The sequence below is a fragment of the Melanerpes formicivorus genome, unplaced genomic scaffold (assembly GCF_026170545.1).
Source record: "Melanerpes formicivorus ecotype bairdi unplaced genomic scaffold, bMelFor1.0.p_v2 SCAF_8, whole genome shotgun sequence".
Lineage (NCBI taxonomy): Eukaryota > Metazoa > Chordata > Aves > Piciformes > Picidae > Melanerpes > Melanerpes formicivorus.
The window spans coordinates 23073017-23088363 of NW_027142360.1; the positions used below are offsets into that span (position 1 = coordinate 23073017).

The 15347-nt window shown below is 47.3% G+C and overlaps 6 protein-coding genes across 8 annotated transcripts; 2 read left to right on the top strand and 4 right to left on the bottom strand.

Annotated features, from left to right (window-relative positions):
• LOC137442750 (histone H3) lies at positions 1-517 on the bottom strand. The gene has a single exon (XM_068141722.1). The coding sequence runs from the start codon at positions 484-486 to the stop codon at positions 76-78; it is 411 nt and encodes a 136-aa protein (XP_067997823.1). The 5' UTR covers positions 487-517; the 3' UTR covers positions 1-75.
• An 846-nt stretch (positions 518-1363) lies between these two features.
• LOC137442752 (histone H3) lies at positions 1364-2279 on the top strand. Its single transcript, XM_068141724.1, has one exon. The coding sequence runs from the start codon at positions 1373-1375 to the stop codon at positions 1781-1783; it is 411 nt and encodes a 136-aa protein (XP_067997825.1). The 5' UTR covers positions 1364-1372; the 3' UTR covers positions 1784-2279.
• A 391-nt stretch (positions 2280-2670) lies between these two features.
• Positions 2671-3074, bottom strand: LOC137442753 (histone H4). The gene has a single exon (XM_068141725.1). The coding sequence runs from the start codon at positions 3037-3039 to the stop codon at positions 2728-2730; it is 312 nt and encodes a 103-aa protein (XP_067997826.1). The 5' UTR covers positions 3040-3074; the 3' UTR covers positions 2671-2727.
• Positions 3075-7708: 4634 nt separating this feature from the next.
• On the top strand, positions 7709-10155 carry LOC137443207 (histone H2B 1/2/3/4/6). 3 transcript variants are annotated; one of them, XM_068142684.1, is made up of 2 exons: positions 7709-8234; positions 9955-10155. In XM_068142684.1, exon 1 carries the CDS (start codon positions 7727-7729, stop codon positions 8105-8107), a length of 381 nt encoding a protein of 126 aa, XP_067998785.1. In that variant the 5' UTR covers positions 7709-7726; the 3' UTR covers positions 8108-8234; positions 9955-10155. The 3 variants fall into 3 exon arrangements, with proteins under 3 accessions (XP_067998785.1, XP_067998787.1, XP_067998786.1); XM_068142686.1 differs by having other exon boundaries at positions 7709-8223; positions 10064-10127; XM_068142685.1 differs by having other exon boundaries at positions 10064-10108.
• LOC137443205 (histone H1) lies at positions 9233-10300 on the bottom strand. The gene has a single exon (XM_068142681.1). The coding sequence runs from the start codon at positions 10270-10272 to the stop codon at positions 9619-9621; it is 654 nt and encodes a 217-aa protein (XP_067998782.1). The 5' UTR covers positions 10273-10300; the 3' UTR covers positions 9233-9618.
• Positions 10301-11974: 1674 nt separating this feature from the next.
• On the bottom strand, positions 11975-12791 carry LOC137443206 (histone H2A). Its single transcript, XM_068142682.1, has one exon. It carries the CDS (start codon positions 12753-12755, stop codon positions 12366-12368), a length of 390 nt encoding a protein of 129 aa, XP_067998783.1. The 5' UTR covers positions 12756-12791; the 3' UTR covers positions 11975-12365.
• Positions 12792-15347: the final 2556 nt, after the last annotated feature.

Sequence of the window (15347 nt, forward strand, 5' to 3'; positions counted from 1 at the left end):
GATACAGCTCTTTTCAGTGGCTCTGTGGTGGCTCTGAAAAGAGCCTTTGGGGTTGGTACTAGCAGGGCAGGAGCCTCAGGCACGCTCACCGCGGATGCGGCGGGCCAGCTGAATATCCTTGGGCATGATGGTCACACGCTTAGCATGGATGGCACACAGGTTAGTGTCCTCGAACAGCCCCACCAGGTAGGCCTCGCTCGCCTCCTGCAGCGCCATCACAGCAGAGCTCTGGAAGCGCAGGTCGGTCTTGAAGTCCTGCGCGATCTCACGCACCAAGCGCTGGAAAGGCAGCTTGCGGATCAGCAGCTCGGTCGACTTCTGGTAGCGCCGGATCTCGCGGAGAGCCACGGTGCCGGGGCGGTAGCGATGGGGCTTCTTCACGCCGCCCGTAGCCGGGGCGCTCTTGCGAGCCGCCTTAGTGGCCAGCTGTTTACGGGGAGCTTTCCCGCCGGTAGACTTCCGCGCTGTCTGCTTTGTACGTGCCATCCTAGTGAAACCTGACTCTAAACAAAGCACAACACAAAAAGCTCAATTGAGCGCAACCTCCACCGACTCTCTTTTATATACAAACGCTGCTTTCCCATTGGCTGATGAAAAGGGCCGATCTAATTGGACGAATTTGAAAACTCCACTTTGCCCTTCTACCCAGAGCGGTTCTCCTTAATGACTCGAAAGAAGGCATCATCTTTTGAACTCCTATTCCTTCAGAAACTCAGTGTTTTGCTTTAGTGATTTATCTCTCCACGCAGTGTGTCCTTCATTAAATTAATTCACATGAATCTCTTCCGGGCTGTGTTATCAAAAATGCGTGAAGTTTGTTTTATAATCTACAGGGTTTCACCCCATGTTTCCTTACTAGAACCTAAGTAGATAAAAAGTCAATAATTTCTATTTCGTGGTGATAAATTATGAGGACAGTGTTTTTCGACTAATCGAATGAATCTGTAGTTCCAGATCCAATTCTCTTACTAGCCCGATTTTAGCTGCTGATGTCATACATAGCAAAACAACATGAATTTAAACCACCGTGCAGCAAGCACAATTCAGGCACAAAACATTAAGAGGAAGAAATTAAAACAAAACTAAGGGAAGGAGAAAAAAAAAAAAAAAAAAAAAAGAAAGAAAGAAAAATAGAATGTCGAAAGTACTCTAAAACTTATTTTTAAAAAAAAAAAAAGAAAAGCGTAAAAAAATTGGGCCGGAGCTCGGGACACCTCCAGCTAGGGCCGGGCTTGCTCAGGTTTCTAATTAACCAATTACATTATCCGATTTTTGACCAATCACAGGAGAGAAGGCGGGATCAGCACCCCATATAAATAAGGGTTGCGCTACGGATTATCTCACGCTTAACTAGAAGGTGTAAGGCATTGGTATGGCGCGTACAAAGCAGACAGCGCGGAAGTCCACCGGCGGGAAAGCTCCCCGTAAACAGCTGGCCACCAAGGCGGCCCGCAAGAGCGCCCCGGCTACGGGCGGCGTGAAGAAGCCCCATCGCTACCGCCCCGGCACCGTGGCTCTCCGCGAGATCCGGCGCTACCAGAAGTCGACCGAGCTGCTGATCCGCAAGCTGCCCTTCCAGCGCCTGGTGCGTGAGATCGCGCAGGACTTCAAGACCGACCTGCGCTTCCAGAGCTCTGCCGTGATGGCGCTGCAGGAGGCGAGCGAGGCCTACCTGGTGGGGCTGTTCGAGGATACCAACCTGTGTGCCATCCATGCTAAGCGTGTGACCATCATGCCCAAGGACATCCAGCTGGCCCGCCGCATCCGCGGTGAGCGTGCCTGAGGCTCCTGCCCTGCTAGTACCAACCCCAAAGGCTCTTTTCAGAGCCACTACATGGTCCCTAAAAAGAGCTGTATCTCTGCAGGTTACAGTTTTTATTTTCCTTGTAGAGTCAAGCAGAGGTAGCCTATTTCTATTTGCTTTTCCCTGTACTCAGGCCAGTGCTGTTTTCCCTGAGATAACTGCAGAAGACTTGAAGAAGTCTGGTCGCACTCTTCATTCATGTGCTCCCTCCCCACCACCTTTGGCCTGTGTTTGAAATCCGGCAGTTGCGCTGAAGCTATGGGTGTGGGGTGGGAGTAGAGCATCGAGTGGCGCCAGCTATTCTAGAGTCGAGTGAAGGCGTTTCTATGTATCTTGCAGCCTTTTAGCTCTGCGGCCCCTTAGGCTCCATTAAGGCTCGTAACCCCCCTTCTCCCCGCCCCTTGAAAAGCAGGGAGGAGAGCCGCCGCCATTTCGTATGCTTCCCCGTACAGGCGTGGCAGGGAATACCGGATAAAAAAAGCACTATTATGGAATCCCCTTTACCTTGCCTGCCTGGTCTTTTTCCTTCCGTTTCAAGACAGGGTTTGAGGGTGGTGAGAAGGGGAACAGAGAAGGGAGCGCGGGAAAAACAGAATGGGTGCAGATAAAGGTCACGCTATACTACAGAGCCCATCTATTTCTCTACCAAGCAGAGCCCGGGGGTGAAACGCTACTACTCTTATTGCTCCCAGTGTGTAGGCCGCCCTGCTTGAGGCTAGGAAGACCGCGAGAGTGAGAGGCTACAAAGCTTAACAGAAAAAATACCTACCCAACACGTTACACCTATTCCCTGCCTCGACTGAACGCAACTATGTAACGAAACAGTACACTAACAGCAATTACAGCTCTTTGTTTGAAAAAGTGGGTGGCTCTTAAAAGAGCCTTTGTGTTAGAAAAGTGTGGTGTATTGTAGCAATCCGAGTTTAACCGCCGAAACCGTAGAGGGTGCGTCCCTGGCGCTTGAGCGCGTAGACAACATCCATGGCCGTCACAGTCTTCCTCTTGGCGTGCTCAGTGTAGGTAACAGCATCACGGATCACGTTCTCCAGAAAGACCTTCAGCACACCGCGCGTCTCTTCATAAATCAGACCAGAAATACGCTTGACACCGCCACGGCGAGCCAAGCGGCGGATGGCCGGCTTGGTGATGCCCTGGATGTTATCGCGCAGCACCTTGCGGTGGCGCTTGGCGCCTCCTTTACCGAGCCCCTTCCCGCCTTTGCCTCTGCCAGACATGATCTCACTCTACTCGACCCAACAAGCAGCGTGTGGCGGGAACGGCCGCCAGCGCCTGTCTATATGGCTCGGAGTCCGACCTGGTTGAGGACTGCGGCGGGGTACGACAAGGGCGGGCTCTTCTGCGCGCCCTTCCCTCCTCGCGCGGCAGCGTTCGCGCCATCGCCTCCGGCTGGGGGGGGCGGGGACAACCGACACAGCGCGGGCTCGGGCCCTGGTCCCCGACCCGATCCCGGCGCAGTCGAGTTCCACCGCCGGTTCGGCCCAGGCACCGCGAAAGCAAATAGCCGTCTTGGGGACACTCTTTTCCGGCTCTCCGACTCCGTCTTTGTGGCTCTCAGCGCCAGCGGAGGAGCCGGGCCCCGCCGGTCGCGGGTGTGCAGCAAAATCTAGCCAATGGGGGCGGCGGGGCCGGCAGTGCCGCTTCCCGCCCGCGTTCCGCCGCCGCCATTTCGCCGCGCTCCAACAAAGGGCTCGTCCGGGGCTGAGCTGGGGAAACGCGGCCAGTCGGGCTGCTCGCTGTGCTCAAGCAAATCCCCTGTTCTCTAACGAGTGATGAGCAAGGGTGTTAATCCTTTCCCCTCTACTACTTTCTCTTTTTGTTGTTTGTTTTTTGTCTTCTCCGGTGCCGACAGGCCCCTCTTCATTGTCGGGGGCAACATTGTTATCCCTCTGGTCACTTCACAAACTGTAATTTACATCTACATTTAGGGAAGAACGTAATGACTCGCATCATTTATAACCATGTTTAGAAAGCTCAAGTTTTTAAACACCATTTATTTCACAAAATGCATGGCAAGCTCCCCTCCATGCTTAATCCTTCCCTCTTGTGTCTCAGTACTCTTATTTTATGCTGTGGAAATGTGGACCATGTATTTCCTGTTTCTGTAATTACACAATGTTCAGATGCTTGTGATACTCAGTGACTGACAAAGCTATAAAATTTGCAGTAATAGATGGCAAGTTATACAGCATATAGTTCAATGATATTTGATCTTTCAGTCTCTGCTCATGAAAGATATGCAGTACCTATTTCCAACCTTAAACAGACTTCTGAAATGTGATTCCAATGTGCAACATGCTCTTTAGTAATTTTCCAAACTAATCACAACTTATAGGCCACTCTGCCTTACTGTTGATATATTTCCAGTGACCCAGAAGGCTATGTGCTGGTTGTCTTCTGTTGATAGTCTAGTTGTCCTATAACTTTTTCTGCAACTTCTTGGCTCTTTTCTCACAGAGAATATAGCAGTATAAAATAAAATGGTACAAGCCCTATGAGGAAAGACTGAGGGAGCTGGGGTTGCTCAGCCTGGAGAAGAGGAGACTCAGGGGTGACCTTATCACTCTCTACAACTACCTGAAGGGAGGTTGTAGACAGGCGGATGTTGGTCTCTTCTCCCAGGCACCCAGTACCAGAACAAGAGGACACAGTCTCAGGCTGCGCCAGGGGAGGTTCAGGTTGGATGTTAGGAAGAAGTTCTATACAGAAAGAGTGATTGCCCATTGGAATGGGCTGCCCAGGGAGGTGGTGGAGTCACCATCATTGGAGGTGCTCAGGAGGAGAATTGATGGGGTACTTGGTGCCATGGGTTAGCTGTTTGGGTGGGTTGGATGGTTGATGGGTTGGACACGATGATCTTGAAGGTCTCTTCCAACCTGGTTTGGTTTATTCTAATAAGGGTTTTATTCTAATAAATCAATTAGAATCTCCAGTGATGATCTTCCTATGTTTTAAAGTCTGTCTATTTGTCTCTGCATGTTTCCTTTGGTTAACAATTGTTGATTGGTTTTTAACAGGAGCTTTTGGCCTTGGCAAGTTGTACTCTGTAAGCCCAAAATGTTATACAGGTGTCTGACTTTGCCTCATCATGCAAGTTGTTCCCCAGACTTTCTGGCTGAGGAGGCTATTAAATGTGGGATAATTAGAGCAAAGGTACTGCCCATAAAGGCAACGTTTTATTTTCTTGAAGCCTATTTTTGCAATAAGTACAGATGGAAAACAAAGATAAATGTGCTTCTCACTGGAGATTTCAGAAAAAGTATATGCAGAGCTCACCCAGGAGCTGTGCTGGCAGTAAGCTGTGGCATCCCAGCAAGTGGAATAGGCACCTGAACAAGAATAAGGTGTTAGCCTGCAGCATTATGTGTTTACCTGGAGGAGAGACACCATCCAGGGAAAATGAGTTTCACTTCATACTGTTTGGTAACATGCAATAGGAAATTGACTCCACGCTCTGATGTCCCTGAATTTTCTGGAATTGTTCTTGAAGTCTTTTCTCAGTTCCCTCCTATCAGATTCAGGGGCTCAGTTCTCAAGGATTCTCTCTTTTGGATGCTCCAAAACCTCAGCCAGTCACTGGAAATTTCATTGCTATTGAAATGGGAAGTAAGATGGATGACTAAATGTTAACAAATTCTGATCCATTTCCTTTAGTAAGTACAATTATTTTAGACACCCAAAAGAATTGAATGTCTGGATTCCTCTTCCATATATCTTGACTGCCTAAACAATGCAATGAACTCAGCTTTTCTGCCATCAATAATGTTTCCACAATCAATTCCTCCTGAGAACTTGAGTTACCTTTACAAATTTCTCCTACTCCTCTCCCTACTCTCCCCAAATACTTTGCCTTTACCATTCTCTGATTTGCACCTCTTTGTGAAGGGGCAGCATGCACAACCACATTAAGCCAGGACTCACTGGCCTTCAGCTACTGTGGTTTTTGTTTATTTCTTTGGATTGGGCTTTGGAGTTATGTTTGGGGGTTGGTTTGTTTGTTTTTAACACATTACCTGTAAGGCTAAAAACAAGTAGCAGCTATTCAGTTCAGCTTCCCTGGATGGAGGATGTTTTTCTCCTCCATAGGTGATGGTTATAAAACTTGTTAGAACTAAGAACCTCTAAGACTTGAGTCCGCTGTCAGTTTTAGCTGGAACTGATCAACAGGCTTGAAAAGATTAACAGGGGGTGGGAACATGTTTGCAGAAACTGTTCTTGTGTTTGGGGTTCTTGTTTTGCTTTGGTTTGCTTTCAGTGTCTTTGTTTTCTGGATCTGTTTGATTACATTGCTGAGATTGCTCTGTATTATTTCACATTTTCTCTTTCAGAGCAGTATAACAAAAAGCAGCAACCTTGGCAGCACTTTTGGAGACAAAAGGGGAGATTCCTATACAATGCTGTCCAGAAGTGGAAGTCTTGGATTTTTAGAGATGTTAACAAGAGAACTATAACTAGGCAAAGGTGTTCTCAGTGAACTGTTTTTCTAGCTAATGGTGATGCCAAAACAATGTTACCAGGTTCCCAGCATGTGTGGGGAGTTAAATCTGTGGAGACAGGCCTTTCTGGCTTCTGTTCTTCCTCTGCTGAAAATGAGATAACTATTTTTCTTCTCCCCAAGGCATCTCTCTCCTCCTTTAAAAGATTATCTCCAAGTGCATTGAATGGCTATTAGCACCTGAGGGGGGAGGAAGAACAAAAGGAGATGGATGAGCACCCACCCTATCTCTCTTCCTGATGAGAGGAAGCAGGCTTGGGAGGAGATGGACATGAAACCCGAGAGCTACACCATCACAAAAGCAATAAGAAGCTGCTGTTCTCAACACGGGTAGCCGCTTTTATCTCCCCAGTTTAGGTGTTAAGCACAGCAGAAGCACTTGTAAACTGGCTATTTGATGCCAAGTTACCCAGTCATTTCATTCAAGGACAAATTCCTCTCTTTAAAAGTGGATTATAGTGCATTCATGTATAGAGGAGTGAATTTTAAATTGTAATTTATAAAGTTGCTACACAGCATTTTGATTTAAAAACCAAACAAACCTCGCAACTAGCACATCAGAATTATTAGTGTGATTAAATAATTTAAAGGCTATTCTTCTTGCACAGTTAAGTCAATTTGCCAAGAAAAGAGCTTGTATTTATGATTCCTGATAAAATCAACATGCAGTTTAAAATCTCCATTTAATCCCTAGAATTTTTCTTTGGTTTGACTTAAAGATTGGATGAATGCATTTACTTCAAAAGAAATTAATAATCTTTCAGGGTACAAATTAAATCATTACTTCCATCTCATTTAAAGTCTTGAAAAACAACCTATGCTCTGGGAGCCAAAAGAATTAATTTCAAACACTATTAGCAATGTTTAATATCCCAGTGTTTCCATATGCTTTTCAGGTTGTATTTCTTCCTTTTTACTTTTAAGTGGTGATTGCTATAAACACAGGCTAAAACGCCAGGTATGCAGATATGCTTCTTGCACACACACAAACAAAAAAAAAAAAATAAGAAAAATAAGAAGAGCAAAATCTTGTAATTTTATGTAGTTTTGTGTGGTGTTTTTTTCTGGATAAATTGACTGCATTTTGGACGCACAAACCCTTCGGAGCGGGCAGCTATAGCAGATGGCTGAGGCCAGGCGGGCCCAGGCCGAGCTTCGCAACCGAACAGTGAAACTGTAAGAGCGCATTGCCATTGGCTAACGGGGGTTAGCTATTTTAACCAATAGTAGCGTGGAATTTAAAAAGAACCAATGACAAAGCTATTCGTCCGATGGCTGACGTCACTCGCGCCATTATCCAATAGAAGTGCTGATCCCTGAATCCAGTGATTTGCATAAGGCCCCTATAAATAGTGGAGTAACTGCGTTGTCGCGCACTTCGGTGTTGCAGTTGCACAACACTTCTCGCCATGCCTGAGCCTGCTAAGTCTGCCCCTGCGCCCAAGAAGGGCTCCAAGAAAGCAGTGACCAAGACCCAGAAAAAGGGAGACAAGAAGCGCAAGAAGAGCCGCAAGGAGAGCTACTCCATCTATGTGTACAAGGTGCTGAAGCAGGTGCACCCCGACACGGGCATCTCCTCCAAGGCCATGGGCATCATGAACTCCTTCGTCAACGACATCTTCGAGCGCATCGCTGGTGAGGCCTCTCGCCTGGCACACTACAACAAGCGCTCCACCATCACCTCGCGGGAGATCCAGACGGCCGTGCGGCTGCTGCTGCCTGGTGAGCTGGCCAAGCACGCTGTGTCCGAGGGCACTAAGGCTGTCACTAAGTACACCAGCTCTAAGTAGAGCGTCTCTAACCATCAGTTGTAAACCAAAGGCTCTTTTAAGAGCCACCAATCCTTTCAAGAAAAAGAGCTGAAGTGCTGTTTTTATTGGGAAGTGACTGAAGAGCCTAGTTGCTTGTATGTAACTAGTAAGTTCTTGGGGGTTTTTTAGTAGTCGGAATGTAACTACATTTAGCTCTCTGTTAACAGCTTGTGCTTACTATTTATTTATTATATTTATTATGCTTGGTTTAAAACTTGGGAAATGCATGCTCTTAAGTTCTGCCTGGTCTCCAATGTGGCTAAAAAGCAGCAATTTCATGCCAAGTATTGTGCTAGCTCTGTTTTCAGAGCTTGGAAGTCCTGCAGAAGGTAGGTGGCTTTTTGTTTTCTAAAGATTTTAATTTCTTGTACTTGATAGGTCGGGGGGGGGGGGGGCGGAATCTTACTACTGTTAATAAACCACTCGCTGTGTCCTATGCCTGTAGAGTAAAAAAAAAAAAATTAATTTAAAATGTCTCCTTCCGTGACAAATATCTTGAAAGCAGTTTTTAAAGCAAGTTTTCCCGGTCTGTTTGTGGCTTGGTTTATGGTTTTGTCTTTTTCTTCCTGTTTTCCAGTACGTGCCCCGCAGACCCGCACCACCGCTTTTTTTCTTTCCTCCTCTTCCCCCGTCCCCCCCCCCCCCCCCGCCTCCCGCGAGGTAGCTGCTCGCATTCGATTAGGCAAAAGGGAAAGATTTTTCGTCTTTATGAAGGATTTTCCGATCCAAAACAACGTCAAAATAAAATCGTTAAATGACGGATGTAAAGCTAGGGTTGGTCAGTGATGTTCAGATAGGCTGGCGGTGTGGGGCCACAGCTGCCCTCCGCTGTCAGCGAAGTTGCATTCACAGCTCTTCCCCCGGCAGCGTTTCCCTGCAGGGAAAGAGAGAGCCGGGGCACAACGAGCACGTTTTCCGTATTCCGGACCTATTCTCAACCACGGCCGGTGCCGGAACCCCTGCGAAGAGGGGGAGGGGGGCACTGCAGTAGCGTAGGAAACCGACTGACTGACGTAGGGGAGACAGTATCGGGAACTGCCGGGGAGGGAGGGGGGAGGCTACAGGGCGGAGCCTGGAGAACAAGGGGCGGGCTGGGGTGGGCGGAAGAGACCAATCCCGACTCAACGCGGGACTTTTAAACTTCCGCGGAGACCGCAGGACTGGGGCGCTTACTAGGCCGGAGTTGCCGTGACTGCTGCCCCCTGCTGCTCTCGGCAGGGCTGGGCAATTAAGAGGCGGAGCAAGCGCCGCCGCTTATCGCAGAGCTCCCGAACTGCACGTAGGGAAACACTTCCTCTGGAAGGAAGCCCCAGGTGTCCCACGCAGGCTGGACCAAAAAGCTTATCAAAATCCCCCCCAACTTCCCTTTAAAGACTTAAGTTTTGCTGCTGCCATTGCCGCAGCGTTTCAGCTCTTTTTGAGAATAAGTGGGTGGCTCTTAAAAGAGCCTTTGGGTTTTTTAAAATGAGTAAAGTAATTTGTTTTCGGCTTTACTTCTTTTTGGGTGCCGCCTTCTTTGCCTTGGCTGTTTTAGGCTTGGCCGCCTTAGGCTTGGTTGCTTTGGTCTTCACTGCTTTTGCCTTGGCAGGGCTCTTTGCTGCCTTCTTGGGCCGGCCTGCCTTGGCTGCTTTCTTGGGGCTCTTTGCTGCTTTCTTGGCTGCAGCAGCTGCTGGCTTCTTGGCCTTCTTGGGGCTCTTCTTCACCGCCGCAGCTTTCTTGGGCTTCTTGGCAGCGCTGGCAGGCTTTTTGGCTGCTGGCTTCTTGGGCTTGGCTGCCGGCTTCTTCTTAGTTGCCTTCTCTTTTGTCTCACCCGGCTTCTTGTTCAGCTTGAAAGACCCGGAAGCGCCGGTGCCTTTGGTCTGTACCAAAGTACCCTTATTGACGAGACTTTTAAGCCCCAGCTTGATGCGGCTGTTGTTCTTCTCCACATCATAGCCACCAGCGGCCAGTGCCTTTTTGAGAGCAGCGAGAGAAAGCCCCTTACGCTCTTTAGAAGCAGACACAGCCTTGGTGATCAGCTCGGTGACGCTGGGGCCCGCGGGCTTGCGGGCTTTGGAGCCGCCCGCCGCTTTCTTCGGCTTCTTGGCGGCCTTTGCGCCGGGCGCAGAGACAGCAGGAGCTGCAACAGGCGCGGTCTCCGACATAATAGCAGGCTCCGTCCACGAATCAAGGAAAACCACTGGGCCTGGAGCAAGTCAGCGGCCTCGTATTTATAGAGAGGAGCCGCGCGGTGATTGGTGCGTTGTAGAGCCCGCCCCGCTGCACGGCAGAAAGGTTCCTTCTCCCCGCTCATTTTGTGTTTCTTAGCAGTCAAAAAAGCCTGTTTTTATCACAATTTCTGCTCTCTAATCCCCCTTAGTTCTCAGCGACGTGGAGAAGAAAGACTTTTTTTCCCCGAGGCAAAGTTTCCCTTCGAAGAGGCAAAGGGTGAGTTAAAAAAGAGGCAATAAACCCCGAGTCCTGGACCTGAACAGACCTCAGGAGAGAGAAACTTTTGTTTTTCCTTTTAAATAAAATCCGCAACGTGGACAACTAAATTTACAAACTAATTAATTATTACTCTTTAAAGGGTCTTCTGTTAATCTGGACTGAAAAGTAGCAATTTGAATAGATATTTTAATCGCAAATTGATTTCAAAGAGGAGGAAGTAACACAGGCTCATCTTGAGCACTGAATATGGATTAGAAATTAGCTTCGTTGTCCAAAATCCTTTACCCCTTTAAAAATAATTAAAATAAGTTAAAACAGTGCATTATGCAACAAGGCAAGCAGCAGACTGAACTCCTGTGAAAGGCTGCTTGTACCCCAGAAGGAGATGACTTTTCTCAGCAGTGCAGCCTGTACTATGTTGCTCAGGGTGCACAATGCAGACATGGTTTCTTTGTGCTCTGCTACAGAAATACTTATTTCCTTAATAAATTTGGCGACAGAAGGACTTAAGACAGCCAGGTTTTGCTAGGATTTATAATCAGTGCCCTATCATTTCACCATTTAGCAATGGTTAATTTTGATAGTGTTTGATTGGTGAAAATCTGAGTCATCATTATCTAGGCAGACACTGCTGCAGCTGATTTTTTTTTCCATACTTCTGCTCGATAAAACTTGCTGAAAACTTGGTCAGGGTTCCCTGTTCACAACAGGTTGTGAAATATTCCATTTTCTTTTTAACTTCCTTGGTGACCTGGTTCTTGCATTAGAAGTAATGTTTAAAAGAGCACATCCACCTGATGTATTTGCTACACTGAAACAACTGGCTGCTGGAAAGAGAGGTTAAGGCTTCACCTGCACTTCACCAGGACCACGTTTAAACAAATTAGATAGTAAATGCATCTTGTTTTCCAGAGCACAGACAATTAAAACAAGTAATTCACATGGATTTTCATTCTTGTCTGCAACCCTTTGTTGTGCCAGAGGCCTGCAAACTGCTTGTAACTTCTTGCTGTGGTAAGTGCAAATGCTACTAACATTTTATACCACATTGTGACTCAAGTAACTTGTGTTTTCAGATGGAGAATTATTAAAATATGCTTATTGACCCCCTAATGACCCATTTTTCTGCTTCTATTTCAACACTTTTACAATAACATTCGGCATTATGTATGAGTCAGACCCAGCAATATCCCTTTTTACATCAAATTGTCTGCCCTGTAATTAGACTGCTCCCCAGCCCACCCAGATTTCAAGCAAAGTGGGAACAGCAATTCAAAGCCACGAGAAAGTGTTAAGAAAAGATTCAGGACGCCTATTGGTATGAACACAGTCTTTAGGCCTGAAGGTGGTTCAGAAAGAAGCAGAGTAGGTTTTAAAGACATTGGTGAGTTACCTCAACTTCACACAGGGCTGAACTGATGCAAGAGGCATCCTGGAGCTGTGAGTTCACTTTTACAGCGGCCATCAACTTTGTGCCTTTCTCATCCTCACCAAAGAAAAATCATTTTACATGTGGAATAACTACAATTGGTTTTAGTGTTGACTTATATGGAAAATGGATTTTTTGTTTAATTTTTTTAAAGAGTTCAGCAGTTTTATTCTTGAGGGGAACATTTTCTTGTTTTTTTTTTTTTGGGGGGGGGGTTGTTAGTTGCTGTGGGGTTTTTTGTTACTGTTGCATTTATGAGTGCTTGTTTAGTTTTGGTTGGTTGGGTTGCTAGGACCTACAGCTCCTTTTATGACAAAGTGGGTGGCTCTAAAAAGAGCCTTTGGGTTACTTCGGAAGTTGAAATGCTCTCTCCAGGTTTTACTTGCTCTTTGCCTTGTGACTGTCCGTTTTCTTGGGCAGCAGCACAGCCTGGATGTTGGGAAGCACTCCACCCTGTGCGATCGTCACCTTGCCCAGCAGCTTGTTGAGCTCCTCGTCGTTGCGGATGGCCAGCTGCAGGTGGCGGGGAATGATGCGCGTCTTCTTGTTGTCGCGGGCAGCGTTGCCTGCCAGCTCCAGGATCTCAGCAGTCAGGTACTCCAGCACAGCCGCCAGGTAGACCGGAGCGCCGGCGCCCACTCGCTCTGCGTAGTTACCCTTGCGCAGTAGTCGGTGAACGCGACCCACGGGAAACTGGAGCCCGGCCCGGGATGAACGTGACTTGGCCTTAGCCCGAGCCTTCCCGCCTTGCTTCCCACGGCCAGACATTGCTTCCGATGTTCTCCTTGTACTGCTACCACACGTCACGTGGAACACGTAACATTACGCCCCCTGCCCAGCCCCTTTTATAGCTTCCCCGCGCTCCCCGTGCCGCTTCCGGATTGGCTGTGACACTCTCTCGATCGTCCCGACCAATGGCGTTGCGGATCCAAATCCACCCAATGGGTGAGCAGACTGGTAGCTCTCCCCTCCTGGCTTGGCTCCGCCGGCTGGCTGGCGGCATGGGTAGGAGGAGGACGGGGCTGAGCTGGGCTGGGCATTACCGGCGCGGTGTCCGACTGGGGAGGGTTCGAAGCACCTTCTGGGCTGCGGTGCTGACACGCTTCTTTCTAGCAATCCAAGCCTCTGACTCCCGGGACGAGCCTTGGAAGGCCATCTTACGGCGAATCGTGGGCCAGCCAGCTCGAGGAGAGCAGAGGGCAGAGGGGCCTGCCAGGAGCAGAGGAAACCTCTGCTAATGCTATCTCTGACCTATTAGAAATAGTCTTTTACTTAGAACCTCAGAAATATAACTACGGGGTAATTAAAAATAATAATAATAATGATGGCAACACTCAGTAGGAACATTTGCAACCCAATACTACTCGTGTGTAGAAACAAGGTGGGAACACGCACCATGAGAAGTTTCTGTGATTCTGGAGACAAATTACTCAAATATTGCTGTAATCAAACAAATATGGTATTATTTGCAAGGCTATTCTGCAGAGCATTAGCAGTCAGGCTGTCACGTTTTTACTCTAGCTGGAAAATACCACATCAATAAGCTGAAGTGCTTTCTTCAAGAGTCAGGGTATTCATCTGGTACTGTCTGGCTCTGTTCTACAGATAAAATAGATTCCTGTTCATTTTTCCTCCCTTGTAGCAGTCCCATGGATACCCCTTATTCCCTGACCTCTTTTTCTCTTTCTTCCATATATTTTGAGCAAGGGCAGATACCATTCTTGTCAATAGCAACAAAGGAGCCTGTGTTGGACAACTGACTAAGATGCTTCACAAGATAAAGCCTTAAGGAAGATTAAAAGGAGGCAAAATCTTGTGAACAGAAGAGATAACATATGAACTGCTAAAATGGCACCCTTTTATTCTACTAATTACAGTGTGAAAACTCCCAGTCCATCTTGCTCAGGATCATAATAAACCTGGTATCTCATTATCTATGTGTGACTTTGCACACTGTGTGGAGAATCCATTTTTGGGACAATCCCTGCACCCTGGACTTAGCCACATAGTTCTGCTGTCCCAGCCCTGTACAGCAGAGTCTTCCTCCTTTTTGCCCACATCCTGGGATTCTGTGGGTTTGATTTCACCAGAGATCAAAGATAAGTGAATGGGGGGGGGGGGGGGAATCATCTAGCTGATGCAAGTATTGTCAGTTTAGCAATGACATTACAATAACTTCTGATGCTGGGGAACAAAATGCTGTCAGGAGACCTCAAAGCTTTATTTAATATTTCTGCCATGACCCATCATTTGTGTGGCTAATGCAGAACCAGCTGTTGATCTGAGTGCATGGATTGAAGGTAGGGCATCCACATATCCCACTGCTTTGATAGAAGTGAGAGGAAGAGCTTACATCTGTGCTCCTTCAACCTAGAACTGTATTAAAGGAATAATAATAATAACAACATCACCTATATTAACTGAAGACAATCCTCCAGTTCTGGTCAATCAGATGAAGTGCAGCCATTTTCTACACAAACAATCCCACCAAGCCATACAGCTCCCAAACTCCACATTTATCCAAAAGCACAATGGAATGTGAGTAGCCTCCTGTGTGAGAGTGACATGAGACAGTAGGTATCCTGTCCTTGAACTCTTCCCAGAAAAAAATTAATCATCTATGTTGCAGCTCCTGGATGATTTGCATTATCAAATCCAGCCCTTCTATGTGGCCTTAAATCCCATTTCAGTAGCATTGTCTGCACCACCTCACCTCCCCACTCCACTCCTCCCTTCTCTCAAAGCTCTCATGTGGAAATGGCCTGAAATTGTGCCAGGGGAGGTTTAGATTGGGTATTAAGAAAAAAATTCATTTACTCAAAGGGTGGTCAGGCATTAGAACAGGCTGCCAGGGGGGTGATGGAGTCACCATCCCTGGAGGTGTTCAGGAAAAGCATGGACATGGTTTAATGACCATGGTGGTCTTAGGTTGACAGTTGATGATCTTAGAAACCTTTTCCAACTGAAACAATTCCATGATTCTATCTTACAGGTCTATCAGTTGTAGGAAACCACCCAACTTCTTTACTGCCCTCCCCTTTACCCCACACAGTGTGAGGAATTGACCTTTGTCTGTACAGTCTCAGTGCATCAATTCTCCTTTTCTGAGCCCATCTAAACACACAGCAAATTCAAGCCCTTGTGCCTCTGTCTGAAAAGGGTAAGTACAGCAGCAGGCAAGTGTCCAGTCTTTCCCAGTAAAAGACAAGGTGGTTCATCTACATGAGAATATAGTAAATAAGAAGTAATAAATAAGTAAGACTGGAGGAGCAGAATAAATCAAATGACTCCTGCAGGTTACCAATGTCATGACAGGACTGCCAAGGAGATTGTCTCCACCTTGAATGATGCTTGGTCCTG